The following is a 22,371-nucleotide window of genomic DNA, read 5'->3' as shown; positions in this document are numbered from 1 at the left end:
TGGTTTGGGCTTAATGTGAAATTGTTAAGTGGACTCATTTGGACCTTATCAAACACACAAAAAGAGCCCACGGGTCCTAATCGTAAGTCTGCTGTGCGCGTGGATTCTGCTTAACATGCTTGGGAGGGGATCCCTTTTAAAGGAAGGTTCACCTCACACACCAGAGGTGTCATGCTTCATCATCGGAGTGCCTCCTCACGTCCAGAGCCTAGTCGTGACGCAGGCTACAGCTCCTTTGCCTTGAGGGAGGAGCTCAGGGATGTTTTCATGTAAAAGAGAATGGTCCTAAAACCCCACGTGAGCGTGGTGTGTTTGAGGTGAAGTGCAGTGCTATAGTGAATGGTGGTTTAAAACTGCCTACAAGGTTAGCTTAGGCGAACTTTATTCTACTACCCTGTGACAGTATTAAAAACATAAAGCTTGTAATGTAGCTGCCTAAACCCAACAACGTCAGTATTTTTGACTTTGTCGTTACGTTTCAGTCTGTCAGACCACGTTTCCCAACATTCCTGGCCTTCCTATGGAAATCGAGTCCCGCCGGACTACGTTTCCCAACTTCACCTGCTACAGGAAATCGGCTCCCGCAATGCCTCTATTTTAGCTGATCGCGCTCCACACGTCCTTCCTCCCCCTGGTCCGCCGGATGTATGCGTTGGAGCACTCTGCTCACCTGGAGTGGTAAGTCTCTCCAAGTTTATTTGTTTCTAAAGGAGCTTGACCGCTTATCGAGCGGTTTTGTAGCGCAACTCACCCGGCTCATTTACTTATTTGAGTTGATGCACCCGCCATTATCGGAGCTGGCTTTCATGAACAAGGTGAATGACCGCCCGACTCATCTCCTTTTGGGATGCCATGTGCTCCTTGCACGCGCAACCTTTATTACTGCATACCGGCCTTTGCAGCTATCGTTTAGTTTGTAGCTCTGCTATGCGCTTGTCCACAATAGGCTTATCCGACAAGCGCAGGGCTATCTTACGGCCATTGCACGGACCCGATTAACTCCTAGTCGGGCTGACACGCGTCTCGCGCGCTGCAGCCCGGGTTACACCCTACCAGCCTCGGCTCCCGTTTAGCTGTAGCTTTGCCCCATGCCTGGCTCCCGTGCAGGGGTCTTCCTACGCGGCCATGCCCTTTCTCTTACCGAACAGTACTGCAGGCACCATACTTCCAGACTGTCTCTGTGTGATACACGCACCCTGCACGTTCATCATGTATCTTCCCTAATGAACTCAGGTGACCAGCCCTGGCCAGAGTTCTGTCCCCTCGTGCCCATTACTGGCAGGAATTACACAGCTTTTTCTGTTTCTAACCGCCATCGAATTACCACGCTGTGTCTCCACTCCTTCTGGAGGTACGCTTCCAGTACATGTTGACCCACCGGCACAGACACCGCATTGCGGAACAGTTGTCCACCATTCTTATCCAGCTTCTGGCAGGATAGCTCACATTTTGCCTCCTCTGTTCAAACTCCTGTTGAACACATTCTTTGCTATTTAAACCATATTTGTACTCTTCTCTCTTGAATCTAACGCCACCAACTTTATCCATTAGGATGGTTGGCGTATATACCTTTGGCTCAAAGCCCAGGACAGATGCGGTATATTCCCCGACTGTTGTAGGTGAGTCTCGCATTTACATCCACTCATTAATAGTTTAGGGTGTTTTGATTGTTTTAATAAAAGCAATGTTTTGGTTTGTCTTTTGTGCTGTGGTCTTACCATGCGGTATATGCTCTCTATCACATTGTTACTGGTATGGAACGCTATCCGTTTTGTTTCATCACAGATTCCACTGACAAATCTACTGAACAACAGGACAACTGGTGTATCTCATACCGGTGTCCATTGTGTTTTCCTTCACTTTTGTTGTATATACTCACCACTTTGGAGTAGCTTTTTTTTTTATCCTGACGAAGGCAACACTTTTATAGGTCTACAGGCCAAAACATGTTGATCGTTTCCGAATGCAGCTGTCTCTAATGCCGGCAGCTACATTACAAGCTATCTGTTTTTAATCCTGTTACAGAGTCATAGTATAAAGTTCGCCTAGGGTAACCTTCAAGGCAGTTTTAAACCACCATTCACTATAGCACAGCACTTCACCTCAAAGACACCATGTTCACATGGGGTTTTAGGACCATTCTCTCTTACATAAAAACATCCCTGAGCTCCTCACTCGCAGCAAGGGGGTTGTAGCCTGCGTCCCAACTAGACTCTAGACGCAAGGAGGCGCCCCTATGATGAAGCACGACACCTCTGGTGAGTGAGGGGAACCGTCCTTTAAAAGGGATCCCCCCCAAGCATGGTAAGCAGAATCCATGCGCACAGCAGACTTACGATTAGGACCCGTGGGCTCTTTTTGTGCGTTTGATATGTGATTTAGTGGGGAGACGGCCCACGCAGGTCCTTAAATCTCCTCATAGCCCCCCTAGTGTACATCCTCATTTGAATCTTACCAAAACAGTGTCATGTTCCATTTGGAACATTGTTGTTGTGTATCAGATAAATGCAACAGCAATAAATTTGCTTTTCAAAGAGATTGCTTCAAGTCCTATTCCTCCAGCGGCCTTTAAGCCAGATGTGAATAGTGTTTTTATGTCTTTGAGTCAGGCATTATAAAATCTTTGCAAATGACTTTACCGCGAGGCAACAAACCTAACACCAAAAAATGTTTTAAAGAGAAGTGAGTTATCTCATCTGGCAGTCTGAAGAAAGAATTTAAACCACATTTTTCAAGCAGCTGCTTGCTAACCATTTGTAATGATTTACAGTAAAGTTTCAGAAGAATAGTACCTCTGCGCAGGCAGCACCACACACCAATAATGTGGTAAAGAACTGAAGCCTGAAGTAATTAATATGGTCAGATCTAGCAATAATTGGGTAATCCAGCAATGTTGTGATAAATGCCCAGTGAGGCTGGAAGAATCCACAAACTGAAAAGGAAAAAAACTCAAAATGTAAGCAAAAAGCACAGGTCTCTACCAGAAGAGCTAGCAATGGCTGTCATTCTATCTAGGTGTGAAAAAATAAGACAACCAATGAAAAACGATTGAAACAATTACTTTATTGGACAACTTTTAGGGAATTTGTTGTTTCATTGCATGGGTGATGCCTTTACTCTTCTCTTAAGTCACAAAGAATTAGATCCCAAAAAGCAAACTGCTACAAGTAGTATAAACAGTGGGACCTTATATCGTCCCCTCCCCACTGTATGACAATACACATTATTACAGACAGAACAAAAACAGACAATTGACAGGAATCCGGATGTTGATATCAGCATTTCAAGTCTGACCAATTTATAATTGCTATGTACCCTTAGCAGCCGCCTGGCTTCCCGATTGCCTGCAGCATGAAGGAGGGCCTGAATAAAGTACTGCTGGAGGGTGGAGGGTTGTGCTAGGTTTTAACTCCCAGACAGTATACACACGCTCTTGGCACTGAGATTGTATATGTATGTGCAGCTTGGCAGTAATTATGACCAGCCATGGGAGAAATGACTGTCCAGTATGGAGCACGATACTGTGTATTGTAAAGCCTCAAGTACGTCCACAGTGCTATGTTCAACACACCAATATACAGAAACTGCCTCAAAAGGGGTGGATGGTCAACACCAATCGCATGAGCATCTATGACATGTAGACATCTGTATCTTTGGTTAGGAGTCTCAACAAATGGGTTAATATTTGCACCAGTAAGAGGTGGGAACAGAGGCTGCCCTTTCTAGGTACAGTTTATAACACAGGACAGACCTCTGGTCTCATTAGATTTCACATTCATAATACTAACTTCATGCAAGACCAGTAACAGCATTGGGGTGCAGCACGAAGTGCTATAGTATTGTTCTGGGGCTTCAGTAATTAATTTTACTGTAGATATAAAATACATTGTTTAAACATCCAAACACTAAAAAATGTTATTGCTCATTTTCTGTTTTGTAACTGGAAGTGATGTATACCTTTAGTGTAGCTAGCTGAGTCTACGTTAGCTAGACTAATCCAGAGCAGTTTATTCAGATTAAAAATGAATAAACATTTCTTTATGAATTAGAGAGTTGTAATGAAAATTGATTAGTTCCCATGGTCACCATCTAATGACTAGATAGGTCACATGCATGACTGTTACAAGGATAGTCCAGTTGTGGTGAGCTCTGCCTTGGTTAAAGAAAATAAGCAGGCCATTTGGGAGAGACCAAAAGGTGGCATGTCCTGTAAGACTGACCAGAATGGGAAGCCATAAGGACTCGAAGACCAATCTCTTCCTGGCACTAATACAACCTTTGAACAATGTGCCAATACAAATTCTTGAGAATCTGTGCATCACACACAAACTGGAGCTGGAGGAGAAACGGAAAAGTGCATTTTTCCATGAGACCACTGCTTTCTTCGATAGCTCACTTAAACATATGATCACCGCTCACTTCTCTTCAGTTGTTCTATTGATGTATTTTCAGTGCAATGAAAGGATTGGATGCATACATTAAAAATATACATTGGAAAGTGCTGATTGTTGAAAGAGAAGTAGAATACGGCAGAGGGAACGAGGCAGCAGACAAGCTCAATGGCGGCCACAAGAGTGTGGATGTTCTCAGGTGTATTGAATTCCATTGCCCATTGGCTCTACCGTCTATCTTCGCACTCAATTATTAAAGCAGCACAGGGCAACAGTAGACTATGCTGCAAGGTTGCAGAAAAATGGCTTTTTGGGATGTGGAAGACTACAGAGAGGAGCACCATGGGCAAAGAAGAAATGTGGGGGGAGACGACTGAAATGGAAAAAAGACTGACACTCAAGAAGGCAAGTAGATTGGGTATGGTGGTAATAGCAGGAACTGGTCTGAGTAGCTAAAGTCGTGAGGATGAGATGGAAGGAAGACTACAGAGATAGAAAACAACGTGGTGTGGTGTTATCGTGTTGGGCTGAGAACCAGGAAGACTTTGACGTGGAGAAGAATCACTGTTGACAAGGTGAAGGTGGAAAAGAGATGGTGAGAACCACAAGGGAAAACCATCTAAAAAGTACAGAATGTTACAGATCATTTAAAAAGGGCGGAACTGTACAATTCATAAATATTTCATCAGCCATATTTGGGTTTTTTACGGTGCAAGATTTGTTACAACATTCATTGCTCCGCCCATCTGTGCTACAACAATAATACCCATTCAGGAGTTAAGATCGGTAGTGAAACTACTCCGCACCAAGATGCTACTAGTTGATATGGCCTACCTCTGCAGTAATTATTGCATAACTATATGAAGGTAGTACAGGGCGGTGGGGTAATTTCTGCCATATGCACGTATTTGATTCAATGCCTACTGAGGGCAGAGATATCCATTTCTCCTCACATTGAAGCTAGTATTTCTGTACTAAATTGTCAATTATGTTACAAACTGTCCACCATCTGTACAACAGCGTCTTGCTACATGGTCACATGACGTGGTGTAACCAACTGCATTATTCAGTTTTCACGCACCATTTTATACATAATGTTTGGAAATGGACATTAACAAATGTATTTGTCAATGAAGTGACAGGCGGAACAATTAATGACTAATGACCAAAGATCAAATATCATCATTTTGTCATTTGCCAAAAGACACTACCAGGAGCAAAGGAAGGGACATCTTTGGTTTAGAAGGCCCGTTATGAAATGACTGCTTCCTTAGGTCAGTTCACAACAAAGACGACAACAAACCCTTGCAGTAACATTGTACTTATAACTGTAATTTTACTACAGATTAAATGGCAAGATTTCAAGCGTTGCTCCAAAAACATTCATCTATATAAACACATTACAAATGGAAAATGAAACGTGGCCCATTTATGAATGTGAAATAACCCACTTAATAACTCTGACAAAGTGTCATCCGAAGAGTTAGACAGTGATCGTGATGTGCCCCTTGCCAGTAATGATCCAATACCTCAACTTCTGCACACTGTCTGGGAAATTCATCGCACTGTCCCTTTTTTTTGTTGTTGCTGTAATTCAGAGTGTTTGAATCATCGATATTGAATGCTGAGAGAAAAACACAGCTACCGTACCTCGACCCATTGCACTTACCCAAAAGCAAGTATAACAATCTGTGAATTCAATATTATAAATTCCCAGGTGAATCTCCATTTCTTTCTCTTTCTATTTCCTGGACAAGTGAGCTCCCTCTCAAACACATCTTCAGCTGCAGACTCAAAGATGTTTTTTGTTTTAGAACAACGTGGTTTGAGAGCTGGGGATATGAGGGTACATTGGGGTCAACAGATTAGAGGCCTTGAGTTGGAACTTCCATGAGGCAATGTTCAGGCTGTCTGCAACATTCAGAATGTAGGCACTAGGGTTTAATGTATAAAGATATTGTCTTTTCTGTGCGCGTTGACTTCTTTCCTGTTGGGTGGTCTCAATCCACTGTTCCAAGAGGATACGAGATTATTCATTCCCTGGAAACGCATGTCCTTTTCTAGTACTCATCCAATGTCTCAAGGATATTTACTCGTGCAAATGGTAAGCAGAGTACAGGGGTTCTACGATCACCCCAAGTTGTTTTCCAATGCAACATTCCAGGTGTATACACACCTCCTAGACTGAAGAAACACTTATATTAAGGACTCAGGTAAAAGTTCCCACAAAAATAGGTTAACTTCAATAAGGTACCCTTTTCGTTTTAGAACAAAAAAGCACTGTAAAATTGTAGAAACCTAAAAACATCCTCTATGCTGCACAGGGCTCAAGAGGCGTTTCTCCAGAACGTAAATACAATGTTCAAAATAACGCAAAACAAATAGGTTTTGTGGAACTGGACGAATGAAACACAACTGTTAATAAAATGGATAACATTGCCACAGTGACCTGCGCTTTATACGTGGCCTTCATCTTTGCCCCGCAAATACTTTCAATTTCCTTTTAGATCTACTGCCACAAAAGAAAGACGTCTCAAGCACATAGCGACAGGGTGAAACACAATTTGGACACACGCACACAAACACATGCCATAAATCCCAATGAAAAATTACAAAACCCCAACTTTTACAAACTGTCGGCCAGCAGAAAAGAAAGAAAAAAATCTCACCGAAGCAAATGGCTATTTCCTACCATAAAACTAGCGTACAAAAGCTGTACATTCCACCACTTTGTAGAAGTTGTCATCCTTTTATTTTAGATCACAAATCTGTTGGCTCTTTCTGCCACTCATTTCCATTGTGGTTAGGTCTTGGGTAAGTTTGCTTTCAATTCACCTTTTGGCTCGGATTTCAATTGTTCCTATAAGATGTCAGTTCTTCTCTTTTGTGGCCACTCCCTTTCCTAGGAAGGGATGGCCTTGCAACAGCATGAGAATGACCTGAGAAATGTTTACTCGTCTGAAGACGAGTCATAGTGAAGTCTGTGTCTAAGTACACCACACACAAGAGGACTTGGTAATGAAGAAATGTGTACCCACTGTAAAGTCAGCCAGAGCCTACAAAGACCTTTTGCCTAGGAGGTTTCCCTGTCCTCTGCTTCACTGGGAATTTCTGAACTCGATGCAGTGGTCACCTGCTTGCTGACACTGATTACACTTGCATTTAATTATTAGGATTTTTCATGTATGTGATATATGAACCAGTGCAAAAACATTGCCAGGAAGAGCTCGTCCCCGGAGATGTCCAAGACCCTTGGATTACAGTTCAAGCAAGGGCTTACACTGCAGGAATAGTGACTGTGGGTGTGGCTGTGCTCTGGGCTGCAGGGGCTTCTGAAGAGGGTGTAATTCGCTCCGTTGGTTCTGGTTCAGTTACTTTGTCGTCATCATGTTCTTGGCTTCCTTTGAAGGCCTCCTGAAGTTGTTGGCGCCGCTGAACTTCAGCCTTGAGGTTCTCCAGGTCCTTTTGGCTAATACAAAGAATAGAAAAATGTATTATCCAGTAATTTCTACACTTTCCTTCTCATGTTACTGTATGGATTGCATTTATATAGTGCTTCATACCCCATATCACCTACTTGTGCAAGTGAAAAATAAGTAACGTTTTGTAGAACAGGCTGTACTACTATTCCTATTTCTGTCCTATTTCTTTGCTCCCCGCATTCTCCAAAATTTTAGAAAAACATATTAACCGCCAATTGACACAATTCGTGAACTCCCAAAACATTCTACATCCGTCCCTATCCGGTTTTAGAACAGGGTTTTCTACCGAATCGACACTCTTGGGAGTCACCAAAATCATCCGTCAGCGACTTGATAAGGTTGACACAGTGGCACTCATTTTACTAGATTTGAGTGCCGCTTTTGACACCGTGTCACATGAGACCCTTCTTTAAGTTCTGCATTCTAAGGGCATTGGCGGCATTGCACTGAAATAGCTGGCGAGCTTTCTAACCAATCGACGTTTCAGGTATTCTCTCCAGCGGCTAACTCCAGATCTCATGTCTCCCCTTATGGAGTGCCCCAGAGCTCTATTTTAAGCTCTTTGCTCTTCAACATTTACATCAGCCCTCTGGTATCCCTAGCAGAAGAAGCTGGGCTAACAATATATTCCTATGCGGACGACACCCAGCTTATCTTTTCCTTATCTACGAAAGGCACCTCTAAGGTATCCTCTCTTCAATCAGGCTTACAAAACATTGCTGGATGGATGCACACAAACAAATTGAAGCTGAATGGAGGAAAAACAGAACTCTTAATTCTCGGTGAAAACAAAGCTCTCTGGGGCCCACAACATTGGCTGCACCAAATGGGTGCCCTTCCACAACCTTCGCAATCTGTTCGCAACCTGGGCATTATTATAGACGATCAATTGTCTATGCGTCAGCAAGCGGTCAATGTTGCCTCAATGTGCTTTGTAATTTTGAAATGGTTAAAAAAGATCTTATGGATGCTGCCTCCTATGGCTCAAAAGACTGTGGTTCAAGCCCTGATCGTGTCCAGATTGGATTACGGCAATGTCTTATATTTAGGTGCCAAAAAGGAGGTACTCCGTAGGCTGCAAGTGGTTCAAAACTCAGCAGCCAGGCTCCTTTATCAGTTACCTCGAATGGCCTCCATTACCAGGACCCTCCGGGACTTACACTGGCTAAAGATTGAAAATCGGTCTAAATTCAAAGCCCTTTGCTATATGCACAGACTCAATGCTGGTACTGCTCCTCGCTATCTTAGCACCTTAGTTCACCAGTACATTCCCACTCACCGTCTTAGATCTTCCAAGCAGGCTAAGTTTGCGACCCCTACGTTCAAACTTGCTTGTATGGGTGGTCGGTCTTTTGCCGACTTGGCCCCCTCTCTATGGAAATCGCTTGCGCTCTCACTTCGTTTTGAACATAACTATGTCAAATTTCGAAAAAGCATCAAACGTGGTTATTTAATCTTTGAGCTTGACCTGCTGTTCTTTTCTTTCTTGCATGGCGCCGGGAAACCTCTGGGTCGCTGTTGCGCCATATAAAGTTAAATATTATAATAATAATAATAATAATGGTAGGCGACTGCTTTTTAGAGTGCTCAAATGACCACATAGCTTATGCTTATACTCTCTATACTTCACTGCTGTACAGGTGCAGCAACAAAAATAAGATAAAAGCACAACTCTGGTCCTCACGCATGGCATCTAAATCAGCCCGATATACCACATCATAGACAACACACTCTTCCTTATGCTGAACTGCCATGGAGCAGTTACTCAGAAAAAAATATTTCAACCATTTTAAGGGCTCTCTATGGTTTGTTGTGCTTCAGAGCTCGTGTGGGAACATGCATATATAGACACAACATATCCGTGCAGACATTCCTGAATATCTAGGGGAACAGTGAACTGTCCAGGTAAGGGTGGTGGTTTCAATCCATACACAGCTTGAACAGGAGCAAGTGAAAAAGGGTTATAAAAAATGAAAGTATATTAATTTCCTATAAGGTTTTTCTAAAGCAAAATTTGCTGAACAATAGCCAAACTCGTGTCCATGTGGTTCTCATCTATGCTTTTGAGTTACCAGAAAAGGAAGGTACACACTGGAAGTACTCCACAGAATTAAATCAACTTCACTACTTTCACTACAATGGAGTTATGGCACATAGGGCATCCACCCCTGCTTGGGGATAGGTCTGATACGAAGAAACACACAGGATAGTGTCTCTAAAGATGGGAGGCGCACTGCCTCATCTGAAGAGCTCTTGTAATGTTGAGAGATCTTAGTTTGCATGCATGCATGAAAATAAAAACAGATTTTAAAATAGGTTTTAATATTAAATTAAAAATGTTTCACGCCCTAAAACCCCATTCATATGAATCTCTAGCTCCTTTGATTTTACCTTCCACTGCTATGCGTATAGACAAATGCTCTAGCTAAAGATGAACAGTAGAATAATCACGATGAATGCCATGACTGACTGTTTGCTATACGGAATTCGATGCACGCTAATATTCTTAAGCTGAATTCTGAAAAGACATCAGTTATGATAGTATGAAACTGTGAGAAGCAGGGATCCACGCTGCTTGGTGTTAGAAACTGGCAAGTAACTAGCATTTCTAAAAAACACATGTTGCCTTTAATTTCACCTGACTTTGAGCAGCGAATTCACTGCATGCGGACCCGGTTTTGCCAGTGCAATTTATGCTGGCTTTCTAGCGTCAGTAACAAACTTCAATAGGGACAAAACATTACGGTGGGGCTAACCGCAGGCCCTCTAAGTCGTATATTGTGACGAGGACTTGCAGATCTTTTACTCAGACTCCCAGTCATTAAACAGATTGAATTTGCAATTATCATTGTGCTTACAGCCTAGGCCCATCCTTTCTGGTTGATAATCTTGTATAACTCAGTGCACTCCAGACACCATCCAAATGTATCCTGAATGTCCATATATTTAGACATACTCAGCTGGCATTGTTCTCACTATTCGCGTCCAAACTTTGGAACATGCTGTACCTATAGCATCTGCATCAGTGAGAAACTACTCTTTAGGAAAAATGTCTCATATTCTGGTAACCAAATATGGCTTTCTCCGCACTTGCCTTATTCTAGCAACCTGATATTCCTGGGTATACGTACACTCTCATTCTCTCTATGACCACACTGCAAATTTCCAAGTGAGATGCAGGACATCAGCAAATGAACAGGCTTCCCATCCCCAACTATTCCTGCTTATCTCTACCTTCATACACTCCTCTTCAACTCTTTTCCCCAGATCTCCCTTTAACCACAAAAACTGTACTGTGAACCAATCCTTTCAGCATATTCTTTTGATCTGTAACACATACATGCACAATCACACTCAGTACAGCGCCTCTTTTTTTCCTAAAAGAGTCATTCTAAACACTCGGATAACTGAACAACGTAGTCACAGACAACACTAGGGGGACTACAGACGAGAGACTAATGAGAGCACTAATGGAGAGACTTCTCTTGTGCCCCCAGTAGATGATCACAAACACCCCTTTCATGTTGAAGATGCCCTAAATGGAGGATGGATGCTGCCCGCACGAAAAACACACATTCAGTCTAACTCCCTGTACTTACTATGTCCTTCTCCATAGAGATGTCCTGATGGGACACGCAAGGGTGCCTGACACAATACTCTTGCCTGGAGTCAAACTGTTGAAACCCAGTACTCTCCTGCTTCAGCCAGGTAGAGAATTATGGAACTGGAAGACAAGATCCCACGAGTAGCTGTTTTAGTCCCAACACCACAGCTAACACCCTAGGGACAGAACCACACTACCCCAACCTACCACTATTACGAAAGACGCAGACTGCTCATAGCTGTACAGCCTTTACTGTAGGGCTTTTGTGTACGCTGAAATACAGCCGTTCCAAGACACAGAGCCTGTGACCCTAATTCTTGGAGTAGTCAACAGCTCCAATTTCTGGACAGCAAATAACAGTTCAAATGATAAAGTGGTTTGTTTTCTGGGCTATCGAGCGGGATGCTACAGATCCAAAAGACAGACTCTTTCACCAGTGACCAGTAGATGACAAGTGATCAGTATCGCAGTCTGGAAACTCCGAGAGGGACCACGTAAATTTAACTATAGACTTCTTTGCCTGAAATACTGAGACTACGTGTTATTATATAGAATCCAACTTTGATAGAACTGCATTTCTGCTTTTTGCCTTTGGATTATTTTACAAAAAATAGATCATAAGAAATTAAATTCAGAGAAGGGGTGAAGACAGGGAGACTCTCACCCAAAGCCACCTTTTAAATCAAACTGTTTTCTGGAAGGTATTCCAGGGCATCTCCTTAGATGTCAATGTTAAATTATTTCAGAACAATACACAGCTCCTAATCTATCCAACAGTAACTTCATAGTGTACTTCAGATGTGGGTCATAAACTACTAATGGTTTGTGCTGCCAACATCTGCGTTTCTTTAAAGTTTTTAATTTCGACTTTTTAAAAACATGTTGTGAAGGAGGTCTTCCTTTTTCCAACTAATAAATGTGGCTGGACATTCCCTCCTAATTGTGTGTATAATATGATTGTTATACTCTGGGGAGCCTAACCTTCACACCACCTCCCACGAGATGGGCCTCTACAGCTCTAGCCAGCTACCCATGGGGTTAAAAGAGGCACTTTCAAGCCTGCAAGGTTACAATGCATCATGTTGAGAAAGGACAAATCAAGTCATACAACATACGATTCACACATCCGGTCAAAGTAAAACTAAGGTATATTTTCGGATAAAATGTCACTTGCTGATGCACACTGTTCTCCACCTCTGGTACTCGATCATAGTAGGGGAAAGCTCACAAAGCATGTGACACAAATCTTTAGAACTGTAAGAGGAACTCTGGACCAGAAGGGTCAGACACAGGCTTCAGGCTCACCATGCTTACCTTAGCGGAATGAAGAGAATGCCGTTGATGACATTGAGCTGTTCCAGCACGCTGGACATACTGGGAGCAGTGAACTGAAAATAGAAGCAAATGAAATGCTATTACTGTTCTATTAACGAAAAGTGGTAAGGTGCCACTTGGGAAAACTTTCAGGCTATCCCCATTTCCTCATGAGAATAAATCCCTAAAAAGGAAGAGCAAGGAACTGGGTTTAAAATTACAATTCCGGATAATATACGGATCGGGGCACAGCAGACAAATCAAAAAAGTGTTTCTGAATTTAGTACGCAAGGACAATGGTCCCAGAAAAGGACAAACATTCATGGAAATAAAAGACAAGTATTCAAAACATTGGTAGTGCTAAGTGTTTTAATTCACACTCGGCATCTTTCTCTTAATGTACATACTCATATCATTATAAATAACAATGTCGCTAGAAAGGAACATGGTGAGGGGGAAGGGAGGATAGGTGTATGTGTTTCGTGAGGATAGGGTAGTGATTAGAAGGGCGGTGTTATTCAGAAACAATACATCACTTTAAACATACAAGGCTAAAACATCAGGCCTGACAGTTCAAATTTTAACAAAAGCGTTAGGCGGCCATGTTCACAACAGTAACATGAATGAAAAATCTGTTGTCTTGTACTGTCTCTTTGTGTAAGTGTCGACGTTTCGACCCCTAAGGAAATGTAGGCACTTTGATTCCTTAAAACGTGGCCTTCATCAGGACTGGATGCAGGGGGTAGGGGAGAGCACGATCGGAAAAAGCCTCTGCACAATGGCTAGTGGCTGAGGTGGGCCTGTAGGCTCCTATGGCGGAGGGAAAAATCACAGCACCTCCACTGGTTCGGAGAGTAGATCCGTATTGATTCGAGCTATTTAGAAATAATCTGAAGGGTGGGCAGTCCGAATGACGCGAACAGGCAAGAGTTTAGGGCAGAAACATGATGATGCAGATGTAGATAAATGAACAAAAACAGACAGAGTAAAGAGAAAAAACTGGGAGGGGATGCCCAGTAGATGGGGATTAAAAAGGCAGGTGGCAGTGAAGCTTCTGATGCAGTTAAAAACGCAACTGCAGATGAAACGGGTGCGAGAAGAGATCTGAGGAATGACGTTTGAAGTATGGGCTATGTGCAAGAAGATCAGAAAGGCAGCAAGATGGAAACATCAAAAACAGATTGGAGACTGAGAAAAAAGGGCACAGGAGTTAAGGGGTCACTGTATAAGAGGTGCTGTGAAAAGAAACAAGGTGAGGATGAGGTGGATTTTATAAACATGAAAGAGACATGTTTACAAGATGGAATATTTGAGGAGAAAGGAAGCAGGATTGAGAATGTTGACCAGACTATGTAGAGCTATATAAATAAAGTAGTAAAAGAGAAGGAGATGAATAAACAACCAGGAACGGAATAAGGATATGCAGCAAGGTGGAAAAAGCAATACCTGCTGGTTGGGGCTATTTTCAAAGTAGTGAGCACAAAGATTTAACAGAGAAAGAAACAAAGTAGCAGTAGCATGCATGCCATAATCTCCCTGCTTCGAGATATCCAATTACTTAGTCTTTCCTGAATGCATACACATGAAATACATCATGGCTGTCCTTTACTGTACTAATGCTCGTCTGGAAATGCAGGATGACTCAGTCTGATCAGGAGATGGACATTTGACCCAAGCAGATGCAGTTACCTTAAGAGGCATGATATTAGCATTGGATCCATTCTTATAAATCTCGTTCATTGTGCGCTGAAGAGACACTGCTTGTTGTGTGAGGTGTTTCAGGTACTCCGAGCTCTCCTTTGTCTTTTCGTGCAGTTCCCCAAACTGAAAACGAAAGAAAAGTATTTTGTTTCACATGAGGGTGAATTCTAGTAATAGGCAATATTAACATTCCAATGCAGGCCACTGAACAAAACTGAGCCCGTCTGTGTTGCCAAGCTGATGTCCGGTATTGGGCAATGTTTTAATCAAGCAATATTTTATAACTTTTGTTTTTCACATCCTTCATTGGAACTTGCAATCAGAAATATAAAAATAATCAATGATTTTAAAATCTGCAAAGGACCAATACTTTTTCTATTCTGAATCTTCCAAACAACCCTGCACTACATATACCAAAGGACAGGCTCCAGGTCTGTGGTTGTGCCTAAATGAAGTTCTGGCCATGCTCTGCTTCAGTGCTCCTCTTGTTACGTACAGACTCCTCTCAAAAGGCTACAAGTCTATAATCAATCCCATAACCTCTGACACTGAGGAACCACCTAGATACCCATTTCCCCTAAACTTCAGTGCAGGCTAAACATACTGTGCAGCATTGCCTTATGGATCCTCTGCCACACCCTAGTAGTTTGACATTTGTTTGTACCCCTTCGCTCAGGTAATCAAAGGGATCACACACAATTCTAGAAGTATGCTGATAAGACTTGTATCAAGGCCACCAGGAAAACAGAACTTGAAGCCAGCCAATATCATAAATCATCTGGAACCAGTCTACTAATAGATGAAGGAAAACTACAACTCTTGAAGAGACCATAACAGAGGAGATGGGCAGAGACTATGGACGCTGAGCAGAATGCAATACCATTCATTTGGCCCATAACCCTGGTAACAAGTCAAGAGTAAGGAAATAGTCTGTTACTTTTAAGGGGGGAGGAGGAGGATTCTGGCCTGTAGTAAGGTATGGAGGCTCGCTATAGCACGTGACCCTGGCACCTTCTGTGGACTCTGGGACATTAACATGGTCTGCGGTGCAGCGCTGACTCCTCCATACAGCAGCATCTACAGGTTTTAAGAGGATATTTGTAATGTGCGAACATATCACCTCCTTAACGGTTTCATGGAGCTGGGGGCCGTTGGGGAGACTAAGTGAGCTATTGCCCAGAGTCACACGATGCGGAGCTGTAGCCGGGGATCGAACTGTTAACCCCACGCTCCAGAGTCAGCATACAGTGACTAGTAAGTTACCCTTCAAGAAGAGGGACTAACATTTTAAAATAAATGGGGGCACATGCAAAAGAGAGCGCAAACAGAAGATTTCATGTCTCCAGTGGGCGCACATTGGACGTAGCTCTGCAGGTGCCTCATGGAGCAGTGCGTCAGCATGGCAGGTTTCACAACCCACGGGAGAGCTACCTGGCCCATACCACTGCATGGAGTGCTAGTGTAGCTCGACCCGACAATATTATTAGTTCGACTGGGCAGAGGCGGATCTCTACATCTTAGAGTAGACTAGGGTGAAGAGTAAGTCCATATGATAAACCTGTGACTGCATAACTGCCGAAAAGAACCTCTGAAAGTGTTTTTTTACTGTCTTTGATTTCAGTTACCCAATCTACATAACTAAGAACATGGTTTAGTTTCTGTTCTCCACTCTTCGATGGACCTCTGCATACTGCATGATAGATCGAATGGTCATTTCCATCCTTAATGGAACCTTAACTGCCACGTATTCACATGGTCTGTGAACTCCTGGACAAGCACGTAAAGAAAGGGACTTATGTTGATCTTGTGTGGCAGCTTTTGAGGCTCTGTGCTTTGAAGATGATGCCTGCACTAGTTAAGAACTGGTACTTCCCATTACCACACATTCACAAGTAACATGACAAAGTAATATGGGGGCACCCTAACTTTGTCCACGAGGCGCTCTCCACTACAATGAAGGACTCCATTTCACAAATCTACAAGTACAAAAGAGCACTGTATGCTGAAGCCAAACCTGAGTTTTGTAGATCGTGTATCCTTCCTTTTCATGCTGTAGTGCTGATCGAAATTCTGCTTTACTCTCATAGACCCGGGCAACAAGATGATGGCTGAAAGCAAATAAACACCCTTTAGGCCTTTACACTGAAGACTAGCACCTGCAAGACAACCCCTTGGTTGCGAGGGTTCAATCCTCCCAAAATGGGTCAGGTAGGACAATAAAAGCGGAAATGTGGTTAAAGTTAAGAGTTTAATTATTAGAGTGAGATGGCTAAATACGTTAACATGTGGTGTATTACATAGATTGTGCAGGTTTTCTGAGCAATGGAGTTAAAAGCAAGAAACTAAAAGCCAATATGAAAACAAAATATTAAACAGCTCTTTCGAAAAGTAGTTGCTAAATGGGGAAAACACTATTTTTCCAAAAGGGGAAAAAGAATCCCAAAGGCCAATATACTCAATGGTAAAGCCATGTGCCAATTGGAAAGTCATGCTTAGGGATCTCAGCAGATGGGAAGATTATCCTACTATGAATAAGGAATTTCGTCTTACACTTTATGGCCTAAAGGAGATATGCAATTCCTTTGTGTCCTACAAGAAATATGTGTTGAGTATAGTGACAACCCCTTCCCCGATAACATACTGTAATGTTTGTGGGAGGATCCAGCATAACAGCTGTAATTCAAATTGAAAGCCACTTCTCAAAAATGAATCGATAGGCTAACTGTGGACCACAATATCCGTGTAGCATTAACAATTTGTTTGTTATTTTACAGTACCACTGGGTTATGGCTTTGGATCACTAATAAAATAAATTTATGAACTGCAAAGTCCCTTTACCGCTTTTGCTGATCAGATAAATAGTTTTCCCAGATCAATAAACCAGTGCCAATTCATAAAGAACTAGTTACTTACCTTTGGTAATACCTTATCTGGTACAGACTATCAAGCCGCAGTCTTTAACTCAGAATTATCCCCAGGCGTCACTTGGTCTGGAAACGTTTTGTGAGCAGTACCCCCTGCACACCGGTAGGGGGCATCATTCGTGTCCACATGGCTTCGTCATCGTCCTAGCCAGAAGTGACATGCGCTGTGCCTATATAGGCACCACTTCAGCGTGCTGACGTCAGGTTTTCTACACCAGGACAGCGGAGAACGAAGAACACTGACCACTGATGTGGAAAAATAGGGCCCTGAAAGGGGAACAAACGTGTTCCTAGAAATCCGTTCACAGAAACGGGAGGATGGATGGGTATGGAATCCGCGGCTAGATAGTCTCTACCAGATAAGGCGTCACCGAAAGTAAGTAACTTGTTCACCTGATAAAGACTTATAGCTGTAAATTCCTTACCTCAGAATAGAGAACCCAAGCAATACTTTCCCAGAGGTGGGTCTGCAAAACTGTTTCACACTACAAAGTCCTGCAAGACCGAACAAGCAACATGCCTGTCCAGACAGACTTGACTGTCCATGATTAATGCTTGGTGAACATGTGTAAAGAAGCCCACGTTGCAGCCTAGCAGATATACAGAACCTAAACTTGCTGAGTGCTAAGCAGTGGCTGCAGCCTTAGGTTTGATCTTAATGCAGAGCACAATCCATCGTCAGATGGTCTGTTTCTGCATGGACTTTCCCTTCTTCGCTTCGACATACCCCACAAACAGTTGGTCGTCCACCTGAAATTTTTTGGTGTGGTCACGGTAGAACGACAACACTCTTTTTGGATTCAGTTGGTGAAGTTGCTCCTTAGAAGGATGTGGTGTAGTATTAAAGTTAGGTAGGGTGATGTACTGGGCTAATTGAAAAGGAGTGACAATGTTCAGCATAAAGGAAGCTCTAGTGGGGGCGTGGCCGAGCCAGCCAAGATGGCGGACTCCTTTTCCTAAGGCTCCTGCTCGGCGGCCCGTAAAACATTTATCCCTACCTGCCCCGGGCACTCATCGGTCCCGCAACGGAGCGCACTGCATCAGACCGCGGCAGCGACACACCCGACGGTCTCCGGAGCTCCGAGATCGGAGCCGGGACGGCGCTGACAGCTCCGTGTGTGTGGCCGCGATCAAGCTGCACATAAGATGGCGGACGGAGCGGACCGCGGCGGCGAAGAGAGGAGGGAGCCGCGGTGTCCCGGACACTATATGTGACCTGGCTGGGGGTCGCGACCGCCCGTGGTGGTGCACTGCGGCGCTGAAGTAGGAGTAGGACCCGGAGGATCCGAGAGCGGGGTGACGAGGGAACGCTGCTCTCCCTGCCCTTCCCCCCTGCGGCAGTGGATAGACGGGACTGCCATCGACCCTGCATACCGGTGCGTCCATCGACCCTGCAGAACAACGCACCGGGTACAAGAACAGCGGCGACCCGCAGGACCGGCCCTGACTCTACGCTGTCAAGGCTGTAACGACGCTAGAGACTCCCTGTGTGACTTCGGATGAGGCTCACACAAGATGGCGGCCAGAGCGGAGAGACACGGCGACAAGAGGGGTGACCCGTGACGTCTCGGCCGAGGTGTGTGGCCGGACAGGAGACCGCGACCACCCGGGAGGGTGCGCGGCACGGCCGAGGCAGGAGCGGGACCCGGAGGGTCGATCTGGGAGCCCCAGCGGCTCCGGGAGAGAGAGGCGGCGTGGATCCCCCTGCCCTTCCCCTCAGTGGCGGCGACCGGAGGATACCAGACGGGACTCGAGCAAGGACGAGGACGACTGGGCGGGACGCCCCACGTAGCAGGTGAGCCCCGAGCGGGGCGCGGGCACCGGAGCGACCCCAAGGGCCCCCCCCCTCAGCGCCATATATAAGGGAGGGAGCTGGAGCAGCGCTGGACGGGGGAGCGAGGGGTGGTCCGGCGTAGAGAACTCGCGACGAGGGACCCCAACCACGACCCTATCGGGAAACCTCGGACTGGAACACCGACGAGGGAGAGAGGGGCGCCCCGACCGTGTGCCGGCGCCGGACCGGTCCTGTCGAGCGGGCCGCGCGACCTCCACGGGACTGGCAGATAGGGAGGTGCGTGCAGCATATGGCCCTGAATTTAAGAGGCCCAGCGGACTCGACGGGCCTGGTTGTAACACCCGGAGACAGAGGAGGCCGGCACGCACATCTCCGACATAGACGCGGGATCAGCGGGGGCTACAGGATCGCGACGCCCCATACGCCAACCCCGTGACCGAGTAGGGGATAGGAGGACCACGGGTGGTGCACTTCCCGACGAGACGGTGAGACGTGACCCGACGGGGATGACCGCCTGAAGTGCCACGACGGCGTGAAGAGCGGACCTCTCGGACGAACCAGCGTGTGGACATCGGTGAGTGGCCGTGCTCACGGACGCGAAAGGACCCCTCCCCCCCCCCACGATGGGCCGTCAAAAAACGGCGGGGATGCCGCCGGCCTCTCATCAGACCAGGACAACCGAGTCGACACCGGCGAGACCCCCCCACGCCGCGGAGTCAGTCACAGATGACTCCATGTCAAGAAAACTGGACCAGGTCCTGGTAGCCATAGAACAATCACGAGTGGCACTAGAAGGGAAATTCGGCGAGCTGTCATCGGACCTGGGCCTTCTTCGCGACGACCACAGAAAATTGGCGGACAAAGTGACGCACAACACGCACGCTCTCCAAACACTGGAACCGCAGGTGCAAAAGCAAGACACCACGCTCCAGGACCTACTCGCTAGGGTAAAGGTATTGGAGAATAAGACAGATGATTTGGAAGGGCGATCCAGGCGAAGCAACATCCGCATCATGAACCTGCCGGAAGGCATTGAAGGGCCCAATCCGGTCAAATACATCACGGACTGGATAGCCACGTTCACACCCGCAGACACACTCACCGCGTTTTTCTCCGTGGAAAGGGCTCACAGAGTACCGGCTCGCCGACCGCCACCGGGTATGCCCCCTCGCCCCTTCTTGCTTAAACTCCTCCATTATCAGGACAGAGACGCTATCCTACGGGCAGCCAGACAGCGGGGACGGCTACAGCTGGAGGACAAACAAGTTATGCTGTTCCCGGACTACTCCCGGGCAGTCCAGCAGCAACGGGCCACCTTCCTGGCAGTGAAGCGTACCCTACGCTCGCAGAACATCCAATATGCGCTCCTGTTCCCGGCCCGCCTTAAGATCATCTATGGGGGTGAGACACACTTCTTCACGGACCCGGGCGCCGCGGCGGTCTGGGCGGAGCAGCACACACGACAACTTGGAGATAGCCCCGGCCCTCGCCTGCCCACGAAACCCGGTCGCCCGGGCCGCCGGACCCGTGGGACGTCCTCCACACCGCTTAACCGACAAACAGGAACTACCACCGCCAGCTCTCCAGACCTCGCTCAGATAATCGCGGAACGACGGAGGGCGCTCCAGGCGGTGGCCACCCTGAGTCCCCAGGATAGGGGCTCGGACTCGGAGCGAGGCCCTCACATTTTTAGCTCAGATGACGAAAAGAGCGCAACGCCAGGATCACGGGAGGGCTCGATGACACCCCCTGTGGTGACCCCCCAGACCGCGGACACGCTCATCTGACAAGGGACCCACGGATCGGGTCGGCGACAAAACAAGCACTACGAGGAACAGTATAGCCATGAGGCCCGACACTGGGCAGAACATGTATAGACTTCAATAATTTACGGATGACCGCCGGAGCAGGAATCGTCAGCCACTAGATTCACCACCCCCGCGCTTACGAACTAAAGCTACGCCAAGGCAACCAGTTTGGGCGCATCGCTTCGCACGATGTGCCCCCAGCATTGGGACTGTTTCCCACCCTTGTTACGGTTAATTTCCTTATCCCCTATGTTCCTTCCCCGTCATTCCCAGTGCGGACAGGATAACCTTCGCAGACGAGACAATACACAGATGGATGGTGGGTGGGGGACGTGCGACCGGGGGAGACGGCCGAAGGGCCCACACTATTACAAGGACGTATTCACATGACCTCCCACACCATATCCCACAACTCTTCCAACACGGACATAAAATTCCTGACACTTAATATTCGGGGGATGCATACAGCCCGCAAGCGTTATTCCGTCTATGCATACATCAAGCGACAAAAAGCCCAGATAGCACTCTTACAAGAAACACATCTGACGGCAGGGGAGGTGGACCGACTACAGAGAAAATGGCGAGGCATCATTTGTGCCACGACCTACTCAGCGTTCGCTAGGGGTGCGCTCGTCTGGATCAGACCGGGGGTACCCTTTAAAGAGCAAAACAGACTTGTGGATAAAGAGGGCCGCTATGCACTACTGACGGGACTGTTAGAGGGCCGACAACTGATGATAGGGAGTATATATGCTCCTAACACAGAGCAGGAGAGTTTCTGGGGCAAGCTCACCCACACATTGGCCCCCCACACATCGGTCCCATGGCTTCTGGGAGGGGATTTCAATTGCACCCTGGATCCACACCTCGACCGTTCACACCCGCCACAGGCTCACTCGCCAGCATACAAACAAGCCACGGACCTACGCAACTGGGCAGACAGATGGGGACTGACCGACATTTGGAGAGCACGCCATCCCACCACGAAGCTGTACTCCTTTCACTCGATCCCACACGATCTGAGGGTCCGACTAGACAGATTCCTATGTTCCGCGTCGCTCCTATCCTCGGTACAAGAGTCGGACTACCTAGGTAGAGTAGTGTCGGATCACGACGCACACACGGCGGTCCTCAGGTGGACACCCCCTCACCCCCCAATCCCAACATGGAGGATGCCCCGAGAATGCCTGACAGACCCGGTATTCCGCCAAAGCCTAGAGGACTTTATGCAAGGCCACTTTAGACAAAACGATAACACGGCGACCGCACGATCGTTTGAATGGGATGCGTTCAAAGTAAGCGCCAGAGACCACTGCATTCAACAAGTAGTGGGGGTCAGAAGAATGCTAGAT

General features: G+C 46.1%; 1 protein-coding gene across 4 annotated transcripts in view; it reads right to left on the bottom strand.

The window, feature by feature from the left end:
- Nucleotides 1-3,043: 3,043 nt before the first annotated feature.
- Nucleotides 3,044-22,371, bottom strand: part of CLUH (CLUH binding protein of NUMT mRNA) — a 398,416-nt gene continuing 379,088 nt past the window's right edge. For all 4 annotated transcript variants that reach the window (XM_085649931.1, XM_085649930.1, XM_085649928.1 and 1 more), the window contains exons 23-26: nt 16,507-16,600; nt 14,481-14,615; nt 12,792-12,865; nt 3,044-7,860 (exon numbers count right to left, since the gene is read on the bottom strand). In XM_085649931.1, the coding sequence (XP_085506057.1) occupies nt 7,668-7,860; nt 12,792-12,865; nt 14,481-14,615; nt 16,507-16,600 (496 nt within the window). In that variant the 3' untranslated portion in view covers nt 3,044-7,667. The remainder of the gene's footprint in view (nt 7,861-12,791; nt 12,866-14,480; nt 14,616-16,506; nt 16,601-22,371) is intronic.

Source organism: Triturus cristatus, chromosome 3_2 (assembly GCF_964204655.1).
Source record: "Triturus cristatus chromosome 3_2, aTriCri1.1, whole genome shotgun sequence".
In the NCBI taxonomy this organism is placed as follows: Eukaryota; Metazoa; Chordata; class Amphibia; order Caudata; family Salamandridae; genus Triturus; species Triturus cristatus.
This window is presented reverse-complemented; position numbering and strand designations above follow the sequence as displayed.